We start from the raw sequence: 21,496 nt of genomic DNA on the forward strand, positions 1-21,496 counted from the left end.
CAATTCTATAAATAAAATTCTCAGAGAAATTTTACATTATATTAAAATATGACAAAACAAAGTTAATTTGGTCTTGAAAGTTAGTAAATAAGACACACTTTCTAGAATATTGAGTTTCTTTCCTGAAAGATGGTCACCTACCTATATTGCATATTCTCATCCATTGTTCTGGCTATTTTCTCTAAGAAAATAATTAGTGGGTTTACTTCTTTTAGGAAGTGATTTAATTCTTTCAGTGGCTGCAACTTAAGATTTTCTTTTTCCTACTGGTTTTCATTTCATTGTTATTTCTGGAGCATCTAGGTCATTTTGGGTGGGATTCACTATGTATTGGTGTAGCTACTGGTGTTTCACAATTCAATCTTAGAATTGTGAAAACCTCTCAGAAGGTCACTATTAAACCATTTACAGGCATTAACATTTGTTTTATTATACAGAATACTCCTCAGCCTATTTATCTCAGATGTGTAAAAAGATAATATTTGAAAAATCACTAGGTCATTTAGCAGCAAAGTACTTAACTCGATACATTTTTGGTTGCCATGACATTAACATATCTGCTTACACACTCATGAAAAATTGGTATCTATAAATCCCCCTTGAGTGTAAACGTGGTGTTTTTTAGCTGTAGAATCGTGTTGAGAGCTTTAGTGTTAGCTGAAGCTTAGAAGTCAGGAGCTCCTTTTGTAAAAGGGGAGGTGGTAGTTGTGAAGTTTGTGCCAAGACTTGTACTACTGAATTTCTTCTTCAGTGTTTTTGTTTTAGAAAAACTTGAGTGGCCTCAAAACCAGCCATTTTAGGAGAAATATTAGCATTTGTTTCTGTTAGTTTTTGTTAAATTGAATAAGTGCAACACTATGTTTAATAGAGTTTATATTTTTAAATTAATTTGTATTTGATGATTTTAAACTGATATAGTGAAAAATCTACCACTCTAATTTCACACAGAGCAGCACCAAGGGTAATGGAACTGGCATATCCCTATCAGTTATATGTTCTGATACAAGTGTTTCTCTTTTAGCTTGGCACATTTGTTTTATAAATATTATTTAACATTGATAATTTGTGTGAAACTGAAGCTAGCGTAATAAATTACACATCAAGAAAGAAACTTGAGGATTTTCATTGACAATTGGTTTTGAAATAATAACAGGAAACTCAATCATTTTAAAAAAATATTTATTTATTATTTTTGGGGGGGCTGCATTGGGTCTTAGTAGCGGCATTCCATTGTGGTGCGTGAGCTCAGTAATTGTGGCGCGTGGCTTAGTTGCCCAGCAGCATGTGGGATCTTAGTTCCCCGACCAGGGATTGAACCTGCGTCCCTTGCATTGGAAGGCAGATTCTCTACCACTGGACCACCAGAGAAGTCCCCAAACTCAATTATTGTTTCTCCTTAGTTGATTATTGCTTCTGGCTTTAATTTTTATTTTTAATGCTTTTTATTGTTATAACTGTGTGTGCTCATTATATGTTAATGTTTGTGGTAATTGGAGGGATAGGAGGGCAAGGAGTAATAATTCTGCATTACAGGCACTATCAGATAATTTAGATTGCCTTCTATTCCCTGTAGTCCATTCCCACAATTTGGCAATCTTTTCATTCCAACCAAAGAGGAGGTTATATAAATATAACTTGAACAAATCAGGTGTTAATTCCTGAGCTCAGCAAATACATTATGCAGAATAAGGAGTTGACTTTCACTGAGAAGAATTGGCAACATTTAAAAAGCCCACAGAGTGATTGATCTGTCAACTTCTGAGTTGCTCTAGAATGAGCAATTTCTGAGGCCATGTACAGCCTCAGAAGTGAAGTTAATCTTAAAGAAACCAGGTGTGGGAAAAAATGGATTTTAATCCACATTTAAGATACATAGAATCCATATTCTTCTCTCTCTATCTCCCTGCTACCATCACATATATTAATGGTGTAACTACTCAGATCTTAAGGGAATAGAAAAAACATTACATAAGATATTAGAAATAAATGCTACAGGATTAGTACACCCAGCTGAAGGGTGTGTTTTAAATTGACAGTAGATATGGGATATTGGATAAGTACCCCATAGTCACCCATTATGACTTTAGCCATGAACTGCATTAAAAGAATACAGGGATAAAACTGAGAAGAAAGTGTGTCTCTGTATGATCAGAAAAAGAGGGGACACTTTTTGAGCCCTAAATAGAACTGAGGCTTAGAGTTTAGTTTGTTTAATATATTTCATTAATTTCAACTCAATTAATGTTTATAACAGAGAGGACCTAACACTTGTATTAAGATCTTTTCCTTTGCTAAGATTTAGTTATTGAAATTAAATGCTTTTAAGGTAATCAAAACATTATTAATTCTGTATTTTTCTAATAAAGGGGATGTCACCCCCTATAAATAATTGCTTCCAACTATTTCAGCCTCAAGATCTCAGTTTCTTGGCCATGGACTTCACTGCACACTTTCCTTCCTTAGGCAGAAGAGAGGAAATGAAACCATCTGCTAAACTCAAACCTCCATGGGAGAAACTGAGATATAATGCAGACTTGTACCCAAGTCCTGGCTGTGAAACAGTAAAGGGGAAAACAATATTTTACTACTGTGATTAGGTAAATAAAGGCTTCCAATTAGCAAAAAAAATCTGTAAATGGGGTTTTATAAGTCATTCAAACTTGATTAATATCTTGGTCCACTGATTCATTTAGAAAGCATTTAGTACTAGTGATAATTCCAGTACTATGCCACATTTTAATTTTTATTTTCTCTTCATAACAATTATAATAAAATAGGAATTAATACCCCATTTACAGCACAGGGCAAGAAAGCTTAGCAAAGTTAAGAAACTCATCTAAGGGCACACAGATATTTGAATGCAGGCCTGTTTGACTTCAAAGTTTTTTCTCATAATTTTTGCATCATGGTACTGTGTACCTGTCATGAGGTGTTCTGGGTGATACAGGAGTGAATATGAGGTGGCCTTTGCTCCAAAGTAACATACCACTTGGCAACGAGATGAAGCCATGCATACAAAATAATGATATAAGAAGGAATGTGGTTGGTGACATGCTACAGCTGTTTTGTGATGGGACTATTCAGGGAAGGCTTCACTGAGGTGATGTTGAAGGAAAGACACAGAGGATGTAACAGGTGGAGAAGGTCCTATGAACAAAACCTGAGAGAGTGTGACCAGCTGCCACAAGCAGCACGTGGTCCAGGTTTGTTGGCTGTAGACCCTGTTTAGGGAGAGTAGAAGATAAGTTGCAAAGATAAAGTTGGGGGCAGCTCTTGGACATGTTTGCAAGCATGGCATAAAACAGCCCAGAAGCATGGTAACCCTTTCACCCAGACCTAATGTAGACCTTGAAGAGAAGGGTGAGTCAAACAAAAAATCTTTTTCCCTTACAATATGTGTCTAGCCTTATTTTAGAGCCAGATATCTAGTCCATTCCCTTCAGCTTACAAATGAGAGGGCAGAGCCTCAGAGAAACAAAGTAGCTTGTCCACAGTCACACAGCTCATAATGGCAAATTGAGGCTAGACCTGAAGTCAGACTTCAGACACTTTCCTATTTAATCAAGTAGTATTTCCATTGACCACCAACTAATTTCCACTGCATTTGAAGGGCTGAAGGTGCAGGGTCATGTAGTTTTTCCAGAATTTGACTATCATTGCTTGAGACATTGACTGAGCTTATTTATGAGATGTAGAAGCGAAGTCCTGAAAAGGGATAGATTTATGGTACATTTGAATACCTCTCTCACTGTAGACTGGTACTTTTGGCCACAGTTTTCTCTTTTTTAGGACACACACATACACACCACATATGTATATACATAGATAAATATACATATGTATACATACATATATGTGTATGTATACACACTATATATACACACATATACATGTACACCTATGTTTACACATACATGTATTTTAAATTATTTTGTTTCCTGCATAAAAACAAACAAAAAATTGTTTCCACACCCTTGTTGAAATATATTAACCTGAATAGTTTTCTAGGCAAATTACTGTAGGTGACCTCACCAGAGGCTGCCATGAGAGAGTTTTTTGGGAACTTGAGTATTGGCTTCCCAGCTCTCCTGCCTCTGACCTGAATGTCTATTTTCTTTCCCGGGTTAGGGAAGTTTTCAGCTCTTATATCTTCAAATATATTCTCTGTCACTTTCTCTCTCTTTTTTCCTTCTGGGACCACTATAATGTGAATGTTAGTATGCTTGATGTTGTCACACAGGTCTCTTAAACTGTCCTCATTTTTTTAATTCTATATTCTTTTTTTTTCTGTTCAGCTTCAGTGATTTCCACTACTCTGTTTCCAGCTAGCTGATCTGTTCCTGTGTAACAACTAAGCTACTATTGATTCCTTCTAGTGTATTTCTTATTTTAGTTATTGTATTCTTCACATCTGTTTGGTCCTTCTTAGTATTTTCTAAATCTTTGTTAAAAACTTCTAATTTCTCAATCTGTTCATCCAATCTTCTACCACATTCTTTAAACATCCTTACTGTCGTTACCTTGAACTCTTTATCAGGTAGATTGTTTATCTCTGCTTCACTTAGTTCTTGGGTTTTATCTTGTTCCTTTGTTTGGAAGATATTTCTCTGTCACCTCATTTTGCCTAATTTGCTCTTTTTATTTCTATATATTTGGTAGGTTAGTTATGTTTTCCAATCTTGGAGAAGTGGCCTTTTGTAGAAGATGTCATATGTGTCCCAGCAGCACACTCACCTCTCGTCACAAGTGCTATAAACTCTTGGGGTGCCCCCTATGTGGACTGTGTGGGTCCTTCTACTGTGGTGGGATGAATACTGTGGATGGTCTGGTAGGCATGGCTATTCCCACCCCCTCCCCTGCCTCAGTCACATGGTTGCTAAACCTGCTTTGTGCAGAAGCTGCTGACAGCTGGTGGACAGGGTGGGGTCACAAGGCAGCTGGGTGTAGTGCCTTAGGGGGTCCAGGGGCTAGTGCTGGCCCACTGGTGGGTAGACCTGGGATCCAGTGTTTGTGGGGCTGGGGGTCTTGGATCAAGTGTTGCCCTGATGGTGGGCAGGGCCTGTTCATGATGCATCTCACTGAATGTCCTGGAGTGTCCCAAAATGCTTTCAGCCCATTGGTGAGTGGGGCTGGATCCCAGGATGGCTGGCTGAGGGGTCCAAGGTGTCTCAGAACTGGTGTCAGCCTGGGGTAGGCAGAGCCAGGTCCTGGGTTCTCTGGCTGAACAGCCCTGGGAGTCCTGGAGCTGGTGTTGACCAGCTGGTGGGGAAATCTGGGGCCTGAGATGGTCCTGGGGTAGTGTCTGCATGCTACTGGGTGAGGCTGGTTCCTGACACAGCTGGCTATAGGATCTGGGGCATCCCAAAGCTATTATAGGCCCACTGTTTAGTGGGGCTAGATCCTGGAGTGGCTGGCTAAGGAGCCCAAGGTGTCCCAGAACTGTTGTTGGCCTGTTTGTGGGTTGGCTGGGTTCTGACATGGCAGGCTGTGGGGGGACTGTGGTGGTCCTGAGAGTGGTATCCACCCGCTGGTGGGTGGGGCCAGGGCCCAGGGGATCCCAGGGCTGGTGCCTGCCCTTGGGTGTCTGAGGCCAGCTCCTGGGGTCTCAGGCTGCAGGAGCCGGAGTTCTAGAGCTGGTGTCGGCCTGCTGGTGGGTAAAGCTGAGGCCCTGGGGTCCCAGGGCTAGTGCCGGTGCCCTGGTGTATGAGACCAGGTCCTGGGCCCTCTGGTGGACAGTGCCATATCTCAGGGTGCCTGTGGGCTTAGGGGGTTTTAAAGCAGTAGTCCTGTTGGTAGGTGGGACTGTGTTCCTGCCCAGCTAGTTGCTTGGCCTGAGGCGTCCCAGTACTGGTGCTGACAGGCTTGTGGGTGGGGCCAGGTCTCAGAGCTAATAAGCTCCAGGGAGGATTCCAAAATGGCACTTGTCAGCACAAATGTCCCTGTGGTAGAACACGCTCCCCAAAATTGTTGCTGTCAGTGTCTATGTCCCCAGGTTGAGTTCCGTTGCCTCCTGCCTATCCAGGAGGCTCTCCAAGACCGGCAGGTGGGTCTGACCTAGGCCCCTTTCAAATAACTGCTTCTGCCCTGGTTCCCAGAGTGTGTGAGATTTTGTGTGCACCCTTTAAGAGTGTTCTCTATTTCCCACAACACTCTGGGTCTCCCGACTGGTCTTCAAACCTAAACCTTCTGGAGGCTCATCTTCCCAGTGCAGGTCCCCTGGACTGGGGAGCATGATGCTGTGCTTGGACCCTTTGCTCCTTGGGGAGAACCTCTGCAATTGTGATTATTCTGTCATTTGTGGGTCGCCTGCCCAGGAGTCTTGACTGTACCTCATCTCTGCCCCTCCTACCTGTCTTGTTGTTCCTTCTTTATATCTTTAGTTGTAGAAGATTTTTTCTGCTAGTCGTCTGGTCTTTCTTATCAGTTGTTGCTCTATAAAGAGTTGTAATTTTGGTGTGCTGTGGGAGGAAGTGAGCTCAGGGTCTTCCTACTTTACCATCTTGGTCATTGCCCCTGTCTAAATGCTTCTTAAATGTCAAAGCATAATGTGTTTGCTGCTTCCTCTATAAATAAGCTAATAAATGTATTATCCAAGTAGAAAAAAACTGAATTTTAAAAATAAATCTTGGAAAGTGTATGTATTTAATCATTAAATTTTTACTTGAATAGTGATGTCATTAGTTATTTAAGAGAAACTTGTCTCCTTTTCTTTGAAAGGAAAAGGATAAACCATTAATTTATTTATTATTTTAGTTGTACCACAGTCAGCTATTGCTCTCTAATACCTCATATGAAATTTCCCTGGAATTAAAAATAGTGCCCTTTACTATAGCAATAGAATTTGGAATAATATCTATCCATGATAGATTTATACCCACTACCTTTGAAAAGCAGCATGATCTCTTCAGATAAAGAATGATGGAAAAGGGGGGACTTCCTAAGTGGTCCAGTGGTTGGGACTCCGTGCTTCCACTGCAGGGGGTGTGAATTCGATCCCTGGTCAGGGAACTAAGATCCCACATGCCACGCGACCAAAAAAAAAAAAAAAAAAAAAAAGAATGATGGAAAAGACCAGGGGCTCCACACCACCGCTCAATGTGGGGAAATAATCTTGTTTTTCTATAGGCCCATTAATGGTTTCTTTGTATGATTTCACATTTCCAGTTCATGTATCAAGTCCTCTGTGGCCTCTTTTCCTAGTAGGATGCTCATTATTTAGAGGGACCCATTTACTAGGCCAAATACCTGTTGACAAGTTAATTTCCAACTGACTGCCAGTGCCCCTAGTTAGGAACTTCAATAGAGCAGCTAAATTTTTGTTAAATGTCATTTTAGAAAGTACATGAAATGCTGAAAACATTGAGCAGTCTGCTGTTCTTTATCGCCGTTTAGATGAAAAGTGTTCTGTTTAGGAAAGTTGATTGATCCAAGAATTGTGATTATTTTGTATGTATCCTTCCTCACCAATAGTGTACTTCTTGTTTATTACAGGATTTCTTCAAGCAAGAATTAACTTTCATTAGCAAATTCATTGAAACTGTTCAAAATAAGCCACTTTTCTCTTACTATTCCAAAAGAAGATGTCAGAGTCACAAATTTAAGATGATGGAGTAGTGTTGTACTACAGGTACCCACACCCCCTCACCCCAGAGGCAGGAGACTACATGGTCCTAGGTGCATCTCCTGTTTCAGAGGCCTCATCCCTGCTGAATGGATTCCTCTAACAAAGAAGCACAAGACAGGAGCTCACTTTTATTTGGTAGCAGAAATATGATTCATTTTGAATAATTTATTTATATTGGGTGTCTATTCTTGTGCCAGCTAGAGGATGAATGTTAAATGATAAAAGTGATCATAATTGCCTTTTGGAAGGACACTGCTGTGAACTCAGCATAAACTTCACTCTGCAGCATATCAGTAAATGGCAGTAACAGAAAATGTTGGAAATAGAACATGTGTAAGTAGCTCTTTTTATTAAATCAGATTATTCCAGTGCTTAAGCAAGGCATTCATCTTTGGAAACTACAGTGGCTCCTTTTGGAACACAATCAAAAAGCTATGATTGAAAACAGAAAGAAACACAAAAAAACTGCTGTCTATAAATATAGTTATTAAAAATAAGAGATGGTGGGGATTCCTTGGTGGTCCAGTTGTTAGGACTCCACACTTTCACTGTGGAGGGCCCTGGTTCAATCCCTGAGTTGGGGAACTAAGATCTAGCAAGCCACGCAGCACAGAAAAACAAAACAAAAACAAAACCAACCAAATGAACAAAGAACACACATGTAAAAAAAATAAGAGATGGTGATCAGTATTTTGTCCTTGTAGTCTTGAGAATTTGCTTGTTGTTCCTACAAAATGTAGCAGATCTTTTCAATAGTGATTTGCGAATCTTCCATCAGAAATAAGAAAACTAAGTCTAGTGTTATGAAGAATAAAAGCAAAATATTCCTCTAAATAAAACTAAGATTATTGGTTTGATGATTCAGGCTAGGAGATAAAAACAAAACAAGAACAGCTATAAACCCTCTGAACATAGGGTTCAGATGGTGGAGAGAGTGTGGCAGTAATTCTTCTTCTAAGAATAGGAACAGAAGGATAGGATTAAAGAAAGCAAATGGGATCTGCTACACAGGTACATCTAAGATGCCTTCACTCCAGGCATGTGGTCAGAAACATAAAGGAGATAAAGGAAATTAAAAGGAGTCAAAGTACTATAAATCCAAAAGTTCCTATTTCTAAACTCAGATTGGAAAGAGACACACTTTTCCTCCCTTTCTCCCTCCTTCCCTTTCTCCCTCCCTCCCTTTCTTCCTTCCTTTCTTTCCTTTTTCCTAAACCAACTACTGATTAGCTTTAAAGCTTTAAAGATTCATTTCTTAATTTCTTCCTTTAAGGGTAAACATGCCAAACCAATTTAACATTCTCCCCAAATATTTAATCATTTTGATTGTCCTCTGGACCTTAAGCAGTTTTCCCACAAATTGAGGCACTTAAATAGGTCCAGGGCTTCCCTGGTGGCTCAGTGGTTGAGAATCCGCCTGCTGATGCAGGGGACACGGGTTCGTGCCCCGGTCTGGGAAGATCCCACATGCCGCGGAGCGGCTGGGCCCGTGAACCATGGCCGCTGAGCCTGCACGTCCGGAGCCTGTGCTCCGCAACGGGAGAGGCCACAACAGTGAGAGGCCCACGTACCGAAAAAAAAAAAAGAAAAAAAAAATCGGGCTTCCAAAGTAAGGGCTAGTGCTGGTATTTCCATCTCTGACCATGCCTTATATTTCTGATCTAAGTGCAAAATAAATTGTATCTGTCAAGGCATTGTTTGATCTGATGATCTGGCCTTACATTTACGATCTAAGTGCAAAATAAATTGTATCTGTCAAGGCATTGTTTGATCTGATGATCTGGCTTGAAAAAATATAATACATAGCATAGAAAGAAAGTACAGTGCCTAGCATAACAAGCTGGTTTTTAATGAAATATTTGTGGGCATGTTGGCCCATTACAAAAACAAGGAAAAAATCAAAATATATCCTGGATAATAAATAACATTATCAGGACACTCGCCCAGAAACTATGAAAGGGTAAGGAAGCAGTGTATAAATGTCAGTTCACAATTGAAATGAGCATTTCTCTTTCATGATTTGTGTTATTGTTTCTATGATTATGTGAGAGGGTTGTGATACACCTCACAGAGCAGTGAGCCCTAAGAAATGATGCATCATCTCTAACCCCTCACTGTGGATTTCCACTGGGTTTCCCTGTCTTTGACAGTGTGAATACCCTCAAGGGAATTGAAAAAAAGAAAAAGAAAAGCATAGAACATGATGTCTTTTCTCTCCTTTTATGTAAGACTGTCTTGACGCAAAACAATTCCCTAGGCATTTTCTTCTCATATGCAAGGAGGCCAGTGGGAGAAATTTTAGATGGGCTATGAGTCACTCTACATCTGGATGCTTCCTGCCACCTAGGATGACACTTCTAGGTCTTCTAAGCCACATCTTTGTATAGATCTGATGAAGAAGTTGCATAGGGGAAACTTTCTGTAGTTTAATTTAATTGGCTTATACCCTAAGTAGACTGAATACAAAAATACTCCTTAAACAGTAATTAGAACCTTTTTCTCTAGAACGATTTAGTACTACAAGAACCTGATTATTATGGAGTCCTAATGCATAGACTTAAAAGAGGCTTCATTTGAGAAGCTGGCCCACATACTGGGCAAACTTTACTGGAATTTGCACATGGGTGCCATAAGGGCAGATATCATGGAAAGATTTATCCCTGACTTCTAATAGGATTAATGCCAACCAGTTATTAATATCATTACCATTTGGCTGATAACAAGTTAACAAGGATATTGCTCAATCTTTTCTTCTGTCATAGCTATCCAATAGTTGGAAGAATGGAAAACTTTTTCCAAGAGACCATGTTGTGGTTTTGTAAAATTTCTCACTCATCCAATTAAAATGTCCCATTAATTATTTTCAGGGTTACTTTTTTTTGGAAGCTGATAATCTAAATCCTAACAGATCTTAGAACATATTTGACTAAAACAGTTGAATTTCAGACTTCACAGCATAGTAAATCCACTTTTTGTCTTTCAGCAGAATATGACTTCACATAGAAAATTCATATGTGCTTTTGTAATGATTTTTGGTGATCATTTTATACATTTTAATTGTAGTTATAACATTTTTCTTAAATAATATAATATATACATATTAAAAAAGAAAATATACTTAACCAGAAAAGAAAATAAAAATTACTCATAATTCCATTACCCAGAAAAACCACTGTTAATCTTTTTGTTGTATATTCCGCCATTCTTTTTCTCCTTGTTTATATATCATCATTAAATTTTTTGTTTTACTTACTAAAGAAAAAATATATTATTCCACACATGTTCTTTTCGAACATTTTTCTATTTGATAAGCATATTATGGACATTTTATGTTATTAGTTATTCCAGAATACAATTCTAATGCTTACAATGGATTCTACCACATTTTGGTGTAGAAATTTAGTTACTGATATGTTTCCTCCATTCCCTGTGCATCTTTAAAATTTTTTTAACATCTTTATTTTTTTTTAACATCTTTATTGGAGTATAATTGCTTTACAGTAGTGTGTTAGTTGCTGCTTTATAACAAAGTGAATCAGCTATACATATACATATATCCTCATATCTCCTCCCTCTTGTGTCTCCCTCCCACCCTCCCTATCCCACCCCAATAGGTGGACACAAAGCACCAAGCTGATCTCCCTGTGCTATGTGGCTGCTTCCCACTAGCTATCTGTTTTACATTTGGTACTGTATATAAGTCCATGCCACTCTCTCACTTCATCCCAGCTTACCCTTCCCCCTCCCATGTTCCCAAACCCATTCTCTACATCTGCATCTTTATTCCTGTCCTGCCCCTAGGTTCTTCAGAACCATTTTTTTTAGATTCCATATATATGTGTTAGCATACAGTGTTTGTTTTTCTCTTTCTGACTTACTTCACTCTGTATGACAGACTCTACGTCCATCCACCTCACTACAAGTAACTCAATTTTGTTTCTTTTTATGGCTAAGTAATATTCCATTGTATATATGTGCCACATGGACACTTAGGTTGCTTCCATGTCCTGAATATTGTAAATAGAGCTGCAGTGAACACTGTGGTACATGACTCTTTTTGAATTATGGTTTTCTCAGGGTATATGCCCAGTAGTGGGATTGCTGGGTCATATGGTAGTTCTATTTTTAGTTTTTGAAGGAACCTCCATAGTGTTCTCCACAGTGGCTGTATCAATTTATATTGCCACCAACAGTGCAATGTAAATTTTCTCCACACCCTCTCTAGCATTTGTTTGTAGATTTTTTGATGATGGCCATTCTGACTGGTGTGAGGTGATACCTAATTGTAGTTTTGATTTGCATTTCTCTAATGATTAGTGATGTTGAGCATCCTTTCATGTGTTTGTTGGCAATCTGTATATCTTCTTTGGAGAAATGTCTCTTTAGGTTTTCTGCCCATTTTTGGATTGGGTTGTTTTTTTGGTATTGAGCTGTATGAGCTACTTGTAAATTTTGGGGATTAATCCTTTGTCCGCTGCTTCATTTGCAAATATTTTCTCCCATTCTGAGGGTTGTCTTTACTTATTTTTTATGTTTTCCTTTGTTGTGCAAAAGCTTTTAAATTTCATTCAGTCCCATTCGTTTTTATTTCCATTTCTGTAGGAGGTGGGTCAAAAAGGATCTTGCTGTGATTTATGTCATAGAGTGTTCTGCCTATGTTTTCCTCTAAGAGTTTTACAGTGTCTGCTCTTACATTTAGGTCTTTAATCCATTTATTTGTTGTTTTTCACTTGCTGCTTTTAATATTTTTTCTTTGTATTTAACTTTTGATAGTTTGATTAATATCTGTCTTAGCATGTTTCTCCTTGGATTCATCCTGTATGGGATTCTCTGTGCTTCCTGTACTTGACTGACTATTTCCTTCCCCATATTAGGGAAGTTTTCAACTATAATCTCTTCAAATATTTCCTCAGTCCCTTTCTTTTTCTCTTCTTCTTCTGGGATGCTTATAATTTGAATGTTCGTGTGTTTAATGTTGTCCCAGAAGGTCTCTAAGACTGTCCTCAATTATTTTCATTCTTTTTTCTTTATTCTGCTCTGTGGTAGTTATTTCCACTATTTTATCTTCCAGGTCACTTATCCGGTCTTCTACCTCAGTTATTCTGCTATTGATCCTTTCTAGAGAATTTTTAATTCCATTTATTGTGTTGTTCATCATTGTTGTTTGCTCTTTAGTTCTTCTAGGTCTTTGTTAAACATTTCTTGTATTTTCTGCATCCTACTTCCAAGATTTTGGATCAGCTTTACTATCATTACTCTGAAATCTTTTTCAGGTAGACTGCCTATTTCTTCTTCATTCTTTTGGTCTGGTGGGCTTTTACCTTTTTCCTTCATCTGCTGTGTGTTTCTCTGTCTTCACATTTTGCTTAACTTACTGTGTTTGTGGTCTCCTTTCTGCAGGCTGCAGGTTCATAGTTCCTATTGATTTTGATATCTGCCCCCAGTGGCTAATGTTGGTTCAGTGGCTTGTGTAGGCTTCCTGGTGGAGGGGACTGGTGCCTGTGTTCTGGTAGATGAGGCTGGATCTTGTCTTTCTGGTGGGCAAGATTGCATCTGGTGGTGTGTTTAGGGGTGTCTGTGACCTTATTATGTTTTAGGCAGCCTCTCTGCTAATGGGTGGGGGTGTGTTCCTGTCCTGCTCATTGTTAAGTATAGGGTGTCCAGCACTGTAGCTTGCTGGTTGTTGAGTGGATCTGGGTCTTAGCATTGAGATGGAGATCTCTGGGAGAGTTTTCACCACTTGATATTACGTGGAGCTTGGAGGTCTCTGATGGACCAGTGTCCTGAACTTGGGTCTCCCACCTCAGAGGCACAGGCCTGACACCTGGCTGGAGCACCAAGAACCTGTCAGCCACATGGCTCAGAAGAAAAGGGAGAAAAAGAAAAGAAGGAAAGAAAAATAAAATAAGTTATTAAAATTAAAAACACTAAAAAAATTTTTTAAGTAATGAAAGAAGAGAGCAACCAAACCAATAAACAAATCCACCAATAATAACAAGCGCTAAAAAGTATACTAAAAAAAAAAAATTAGGGCTTCCCTGGTGGCGCAGTGGTTGAGATTCCGCCTGCCGATGCAGGGGACGCGGGTTCGTGCCCCGGTCCAGGAAGATCCCACATGCTGCGGAGCGGCTGGGCCCGTGAGCCATGGCCGCTTAGCCTGCGCGTCCGGAGCCTGTGCTCCACAGCGGGAGAAGCCACAAGAGTGAGAAGCCCGCGTACCGCAAAAAAAAAAAAAAAAAAAAATTAAAAAAAAATCGGACAGACAGAACCCTAGAACAAATGGTAAAAGCAACGCTATACAGACAAAATCACACAGAGAAGCATACACATACACACAAAAAGAGAAAAAGGAAAAAAAATATATCTATATATTAAAAAGAAAAAGGGAAGAGAGTGACCAAATCAATAAACAGATCTACCAATGATAATAAACTCTAAATACTAAACAAATATAACCATAAAACCAGAAATAAATTAGAGGCAGAAAGCAAAGTCTAAGTCTACAGTTGCTCCCAAAGTCCACCACCTCAATTTTGTGATAATTCATTGTCCACTGAGGTATGCCAGAGATGCAGCATACATCAAGTTGATTGTAGAGATTTAATCTGCTGCTCCTGAGGCTGATGGGAGAGATTTCCCTTTCTCTTCTTTGTTCGCACAGCTTCTGGGGTTCAGCTTTGGATTTGGCTCCACCTTTGTATGTAGGACACCTGAGGGCATCTGTTCTTTGCTCAGGCAGGACAGGGTTAAAGTAGCAGCTGATTAGGAGGCTCTGGCTCACTTAGCCCGGGGTGGAGAGGGAAGAGTTCACCATGTGGAGTGAGCCTGTGGCTGCAGTGGCTGCCGTGACATTGCACCAGCCTGAGGTGTGCTGTGTGTTCTCCCAGGGAAGTTGTTCCTGGATCACAGGACTCTGGCAGTGGCAGACTGCACTGGCTCTTAGGAGGGGAGGTGTGGATAGTGACCTGTGCTTGCACACAGGCTTCTTGGTGGCTGCAGCAGCAGTCTTAGTGTTTCACGCCCATCTCTTGTGACCTCACTGATAGCCGTGGCTTACGCCCATTTCTGGAGCTTGTTTAGGGGTGCTCTGAATCCCCTCTCCTCATGCAACCCAAAACAATGTTCTCTTGCCTCTTAGGCAGTTCCAGACTTTTTCCCAGACTCCCTCCCGGCTAGCTGTGATGCACTAGCCCTCTTCAGGCTGTGTTCACGCAGCCAATCCCAGTCCTCTCCCTGGGATCTGACCTCCGAAGCCGGAGTCTCAGCTCCCAGCCCCCAACCACCCTGGCAGTTGAGCAGACAAGCCTCTCAGGCTGGTGACTGCTGGTCAGCACTGATCCTCTGTGCGGGAATCTCTCCACTTTGCCCTCTGCACCCCTGTTGCTGCGCTCTCCTCCGTGGCTCCAAAGCTTCCCCGCCTCCCCATCTCTGCCAGTGAAGGGTCTTCCTACTGTGTGTAATCTTTTCCTCCTTCACAGGTCCCTCCCAGAGGTACAGGTCCCGTCCCTATTCTTTGTCTCTGTTTTTCATTTTTTCTTTTGCCCTACCCAGGTACGTCAGAAGTTTCTTGATTTTTGGGAAGTTTGAGGTCTTCTGCCAGTATTCAGTAGGTGTTCTGTAGGAGTTGTTCCACATGTAGATGTTTTCCTGATGTATGTGTGAGGAGGAGGGTGATCTCCATGTCTTACTCCTCCACCATCTTGAAGGTCTCTGTCCCAGTGCATTTATATGATATAGACCATGCTCTTGTATAAGTCAGTTGGAATTGTTATTTTTAACACAGACTGTTCAAGATATTGGAGCCAGAGCAATTGAACAAAGGAAAACAATCAAGGTTTTGGTTCAAATTCAGGGATTAATCACATTATTGAGGATATTAATTAACTACACAAATTCATCTTATTGACCCTGGATCACCTTATGTTAGAGCTGGGGGGAATTAGTGAACATATGAGAAAAAGAAGTATCTTTTAGAAATAACACCAATAAGAAGTAATATAAATAATTCTGCCTTCTAGGAATATAATTCTGCCATCTAGGAAAACTTTAGTATTCAGAGAAGATGGGTTGAATATAAGTTCCTGGATGATAAGTCCTCTTTACTTCTATAGCTGGAGTCATTTTGAGATGTTGAGCAGTCCCATGAAGAAGTAGACACTCACATATTAAAAACTAAAAGTTGGCATAAAACACAAATTCACATGTGCCAGAGGCATTGTGAATAAGTGCATGATTGGTGACCATATACTTTATAGTTTGTTAAGGTAGTATTGGAGTGAGATAGGGTGTGCAATGAAGAAAACTTTGTTTAGCAGGAGTCAAGAACAAACTTGTCAAGAGGTGGAGTTTTTGGAAGGTTTAAATCAGAGAATGTTGAAGAACCAAAGGTCAACATGCTTGTTCAGTGAACTGTTGTGGAGGCATTCTGGCACATCCAAGAAGTACTGGATTAGTCAGCAGAGAAGATAGGTGGCCACACAACAAAGTCCTCAAAGACGACAACAGTACCGAAAGGAAAGCAAAGGGAAGGGGGAAAAATGGGAGCGGGGGAAGAAATAACACAGAAGCCAAAAATAAGACACTAAGGAGAAGCTGGAAGTGAATTGGGGCTGGCTGAGAGGCTGTTCGTGGGGGCAGAATATGGGAGATGTCACAGCATGCCCTTTCCCTGTGTCTATGGGGGACAGCTTCTAAAACACAATTGTTCTGTTTTCGAGGTACTGATTTGCTTTGAAAATATTTTTAGACAAATGTAGGAAAAGAAAGGATCCCTGTGCTTCACTCTCAGTTTGTTGGTGTGTCAAATTTACTAGAATAGGGCATTCTGGAGCTTGCAGTCATAGTAAGTGTGTGCTTACAGACCTTGGGCTTCCCTCTCAATGATAGGTTTTGTAGCTACCTCAAATAAAATTACATGGGGTTAGAATAATGAAATATGCTTGTAAACCCAGAAGTATAATGGTTGATTTTCTTCTGGGCTTGTTTGCTTGCTGGTGGTGGCTGCTTTCTATTCTCTTACAGAGTCCTATTGGAAGAGTGCTATCTTTTGTTTTTGACAGAATGCTGATCCAGGTGTGCCTGTATTTTTACTGTAAATTTTTGTGGCGTTGCCTGAAATTTGTAATGAGAAAGCTGACTGGAAGATGTGAACTGCAACGGATCTGTTACAATACCAAGCCTGGAGCTTCTAGAACTATGAAAATCGGTAAGCATGAAACAGAGCAGTAAGCAAACTGTAGGCTTCCTGGGATTGAGGATACACTGTTATTTTTCAGTATAGTAATTGTAAACCACTTGTAAAAGATAATTTTTGAATGGCTTTTTAAATCATCTCTTTTCCAGAAACATCACTGAGGGATTCAAAAAGTAAGGTAAGTAAAATTGTTCCTATATTTTTCAGCAACTTTCCAATTGAAGACTTACCTCCATCATCAAAAAGTAAAAATTTTAAGAAACAAAAATATACTTTTGGCTATGAATACTAATGCAAACTGAGAAGAATGAATTGTTTTCCCATCACAAACCACTGTCATTTTTACATGAGAGCAGCCACTCAAGAATTTCTAGGCAGATTCATGTGCACATATTACTTCATTGTTGAATTAATCCTTTTTTTTTTTTTTTTTTTTTGTGGTACGCGGGCCTCTCACTGTTGTGGCCTCTCCCGTTGTGGAGCGCAGGCTCTGGACGCGCAGGCTCAGCGGCCATGGCTCACGGGCCCAGCCGCTCCGCGGCATGTGGGATCTTCCCAGACCGGGGCATGAACCCGTGTCCCCTGCATCGGCAGGCGGACTCTCAACCACTGCGCCACCAGGGAAGCCCGAATTAATCCTTTTTTATACCTCTTTCCAAATCATAAAATAAATATTCCTTGAAAATAAGAGCAGTGGTAACTCTCTGGTATTTCATCAATATCCAAATCATTTAACTTTACACTCAAGATTTTCCAAGAAAATCAAAGAAGCCACTATGCTAGCATTTATAGCACAAAGTTAAGCACCCACATAAGAAAGAAAAATCTGCTTCTCAAGATTCTTGAATATTTAATTTAATTTTGGCATCCTTAGGACTATATCCTCCATGTACTTCACAAAATCATAGACATAATGCCCATTAACAATGGAAGCCATGTGTGTTTAGTGAGAAAAGGAAAATATAATATTTCTATGTAAGTAGCTTGAAACAGATGAAGATGGTTAAAAAAACTTATGTATTTTTGTTTTGTTATGTTAATTACCTTAATCAGGAAAATTGTACTACCCCCACTGTGAAAATATCAAATTTATGAGAATTCAAATACTACATCAATTTTTGCCTTTAGTTTAGTTTCTTATCTTCACATTGAAGCTTTAAACAAATATTTGAGGCCCCTATTTAAATAGACCCCACTTAAGACACCAGTGTTCATGCCAAAGCAACTGATTGAAACATGTTTTCCAGCTACTGCAGACTTCAGTGAGTGTTCATCCTGATGCTATTGAAAAAACTATAGAAGACATTATGGAACTGAAAAAAATTAACCCTGACATAAATCCACAGTAAGAATATGTTTATTATGTTGTAAATATAAAACAGGTCACATGCCACATATTTAGTATTTCTAAATACTGTCTCTCTAACTACGCTCTCACACGCTTTATTTATCTCTCTCTCTCTTCCCTGCCTCAAATAATCATCTGCATGTTGTGACTTTCAGATGAAAAATAAAGAAAAAAGATGCCTTTTTCATATTTGTAAATAGCAACAGCTTTGTACTTCTGTTATGATTTATGCTTATGCTTCTGAGATGCAATGAATGTAAGAAATCTGGTGGATGCCCCTGATATCAGAAGGTGAAATAAAGGGAGCCCATTCATCAACAGTCGCTCCATTTGATGCCTGTGTTTTACATTAACAGTAAATGTTCAGATTGTAAATGTGCCTGAGCTGATTCTGCTCCATAAAAAATATTTCTTCAATTCATGACATGCTGATAATCTTGGAGACAGTTTCTACCTGCTTGTGAAGAAGACAGGCATGTGTGGGAAAGAGAGATGGTTTTTATATGAAGACTTTAGACCTTTTTAATTTAGTCATCTCATCTTGGAAGTATTAAAATGCATTTGGCAATGTATATGACATTTAAAATTAGCTTTCTATTTTCCAATGTGTTCAGGATTTTTTCTGTAAAATTTTAGGCTAAGGATATTGGGTAGAATAAATTCTGTATGCAGATATATTCAGATAAAGTTTAGGTAAGTAACAAACTGTCTTTTAGATGTGCATACTTAAGAACTTCAGATGTTATCACTAAAGAAAGCTTTTACTTGCCAAAGATGAGGAGCTGTAGTCAAAGGGAATTTCAGAGTGCACTTTGCATAGGTCTGTATCTTGAAGGGATTCTAGTACTAGCTGATTGAGGCTCATCACAAAACTCTATTTCCACATAGTCTCCATAGTATTCTTCTGTAGAAGCTTCAGTTAATTAGCTGCCTTTTCCTTATTCAGCCATTAAATGTGATTTAATTATACAGTAAATATCTTTTTGAAACCTTCTGACATATTTTATTTCTCTGGGAAGCTGGTAAGAATGAAATTCATTTTAAATTAAGTTGAACCCAAAATTTATGATTACAATTAGGCATGAGAGATATATTAGACCTATAATCATATTTAGAGATTGGGTTAGATTTAATAGCAAATCTTTTCTGTCTCTTTTATGAAAGTTATATATTTCATTCAAAAGTGTTTCCTTACCATCTATTCTTTTGATTTCCTTTAGAGAGAAAAAACACTTAGAGGTAGTAGATTGTATTTTTTAAAGCTCAGTATGGATTTTAGTGGGGTTTTTTTTTCCAGGTTGACATTGACAAAATGTGATTTTTTTAAAATTGAATAATTTTCTGGAAAAATATCAAGAAATAGAGAGGGCTGGGGGAAATACCTTGTAATTTATCAAGCCATTACTACTATTAACCTTACTTTGTTTTATACATTTTTTTCAGGTGCCACTTACAGTGGTGGTAAGAATTACTACAGTAAAATTGAATTGGGTCCCTTGTTTTCTTCTTTTTTATTTCTCCCACTCCCTTCTTTCCCTCGAAATTAACTCTTCTCTCAGTCCTGTGTTGATTTTATGGGTGACGAGTACCACTGTGCCCTTTTCCTAAATATCTGATTTAGTTTTTTTTAATTGAACATTCAATTTTATTTAAGCTTAGTATTCTGGGTTATCTGACACTGCCTTCTATGTTTGGAGTAAGCATACAATCCTAAAACTTAAACTTTTCTATTGCCCCCAACTTTAGACTTAACCTCTATACATCTCATCCCCCCCAAAAAAGACGATTATGACACTGTGATTATGGTGACCCTCCAACTCCAACAAAAAATGCTTAAATTTAGTGAGTGAATTTGAAGTTGGAGTATACTGAACAGTAACTCTTAGGTTGAATCATATGCAATTGCTATTGTTGAATCACAAAAGTGAATAACTATAAAGAAATTAGCAGGAAAAAATAAACATGAAATACTACCCCTTTAGATTTAAAAATGCCATCAAATGAGTACAGGAAGATAATTTATGTAACAGTAGTTTATAGGAAAAAAGGATCTTGGTGATTATTTAGCCACCTGTTTAATAAACTTGTAATGTTATGTGACTGCTTAAAGAGACCCTATTTTACTTTCTGTGTTGTAGGAGAGAAAAACAGCATTCAGATCACAGGAAGTAATGCTCCTCTCTATGTCATGCTTGCCAGATTCTTTTTTGTTCCAGTGATATGTTTTAAGGGGATTGTTAATCATACAAACTGTGCATTCAAGAAGACTGAGAAAGATAGTAAAACATCTGAAAACCATGTCCCATGAGAAGGAATTGAAGGAAGAGAGGAGTTTGTTTGTTTGTTTGTTTGTTTGTTTGTTTTTAACCCTGGAGATGAGACTAGAAGAAAGAATTCTTCCTGTCTTAAAATGAATAGGTCATGGCAGGGAAAAGTGGAAATGAATTTGCTCTGAGAACAGCATTTGAACCACTTGGTAATAAAGGAAGCAGATTTTGTTTCAGTGTAAGAATAGGCATTCAGACAAGTAGAGCAGTCAGAATAGAATGGGAAATTTTGTAAAGTACTGAGTTCTTTCTCTTGGCATTGCCTTATCTGTCAGGGGTGCTCTGCAAGCAGAGGTATTTTTATTGTTGTTGTTTTTATTTGTTTCAAAATTTTTCTTACCCCTAAGCCCCTGAGGGCTATTTATCTCTCTCACTGACACCTTCCCACACACACCCTTCTGAAGTGTTTCTGATATATCTACCTAGGGGAAGTAAATGATCCCTAAGAAACCATGATCACCTACATTTTCTACATCTTTCAAGTCACTTGCATAAAGAGCTCCCTTGTTTTTAAGCCATATTCTTGCAATTTGGCTTAAGAAAAGTGTGGAATGAGAGGTAAATTTTAGCCAAGTTCTACAGCTGTCCATGTGGAGCTTCAGTTAAAAATTGTGCTTCTATTAGATAGGTCCTATTTGAGCAATTTCCAAATATTATATAAATATGAAAAATCCTATTGTGCATACATCAAGTGAACAAATGCCAGAGAATGTGGGTTTTTTTCCTCATGTGTGTTTCTTCTATTTTTTAACACGTTAGGTTGGGAATCTCTCTTCAAGCTTGCCTTCTGCAAATTGTTGGGTACAGAAACCTTATTGCAGATGTGGAAAAACTGCGCAGAGAACCCTATGACTCTGATAATCCCCAACATGAAGAAATGCTTTTGAAGGTTAGTCCTTGAACACATCTCAGTTCTTTGCTTAGGCCAGCTAATGTTTGCCAAGTTCCTGCTGTGTGTTAGGCACTGCTCTGGACATGGCGGGACACAAAGGTGAATACGACAT

The 21,496-nt window shown here is 39.0% G+C and overlaps 1 protein-coding gene across 3 annotated transcripts in view; it reads left to right on the forward strand.

Annotated features, from left to right (window-relative positions):
- Positions 1-21,496, forward strand: part of ELMOD1 (ELMO domain containing 1) — a 100,832-nt gene that overhangs the window by 37,426 nt on the left and 41,910 nt on the right. The window contains exons 1-5 of one of the 3 annotated variants that reach the window (XM_067038883.1): positions 7,492-7,627; positions 16,684-16,829; positions 16,967-16,995; positions 18,065-18,162; positions 21,252-21,381. In XM_067038883.1, coding sequence (XP_066894984.1) covers positions 16,685-16,829; positions 16,967-16,995; positions 18,065-18,162; positions 21,252-21,381 — 402 coding nt within the window. In that variant the 5' untranslated portion in view covers positions 7,492-7,627; position 16,684. Of the gene's footprint in view, positions 1-7,491; positions 7,628-16,645; positions 16,830-16,966; positions 16,996-18,064; positions 18,163-21,251; positions 21,382-21,496 lie in introns of those variants that run through there. The other 2 variants (XM_059070370.2, XM_067038882.1) reach the window with 2 other exon arrangements.

The sequence above is a fragment of the Kogia breviceps genome, chromosome 7, assembly GCF_026419965.1.
Source record: "Kogia breviceps isolate mKogBre1 chromosome 7, mKogBre1 haplotype 1, whole genome shotgun sequence".
In the NCBI taxonomy this organism is placed as follows: Eukaryota; Metazoa; Chordata; class Mammalia; order Artiodactyla; family Physeteridae; genus Kogia; species Kogia breviceps.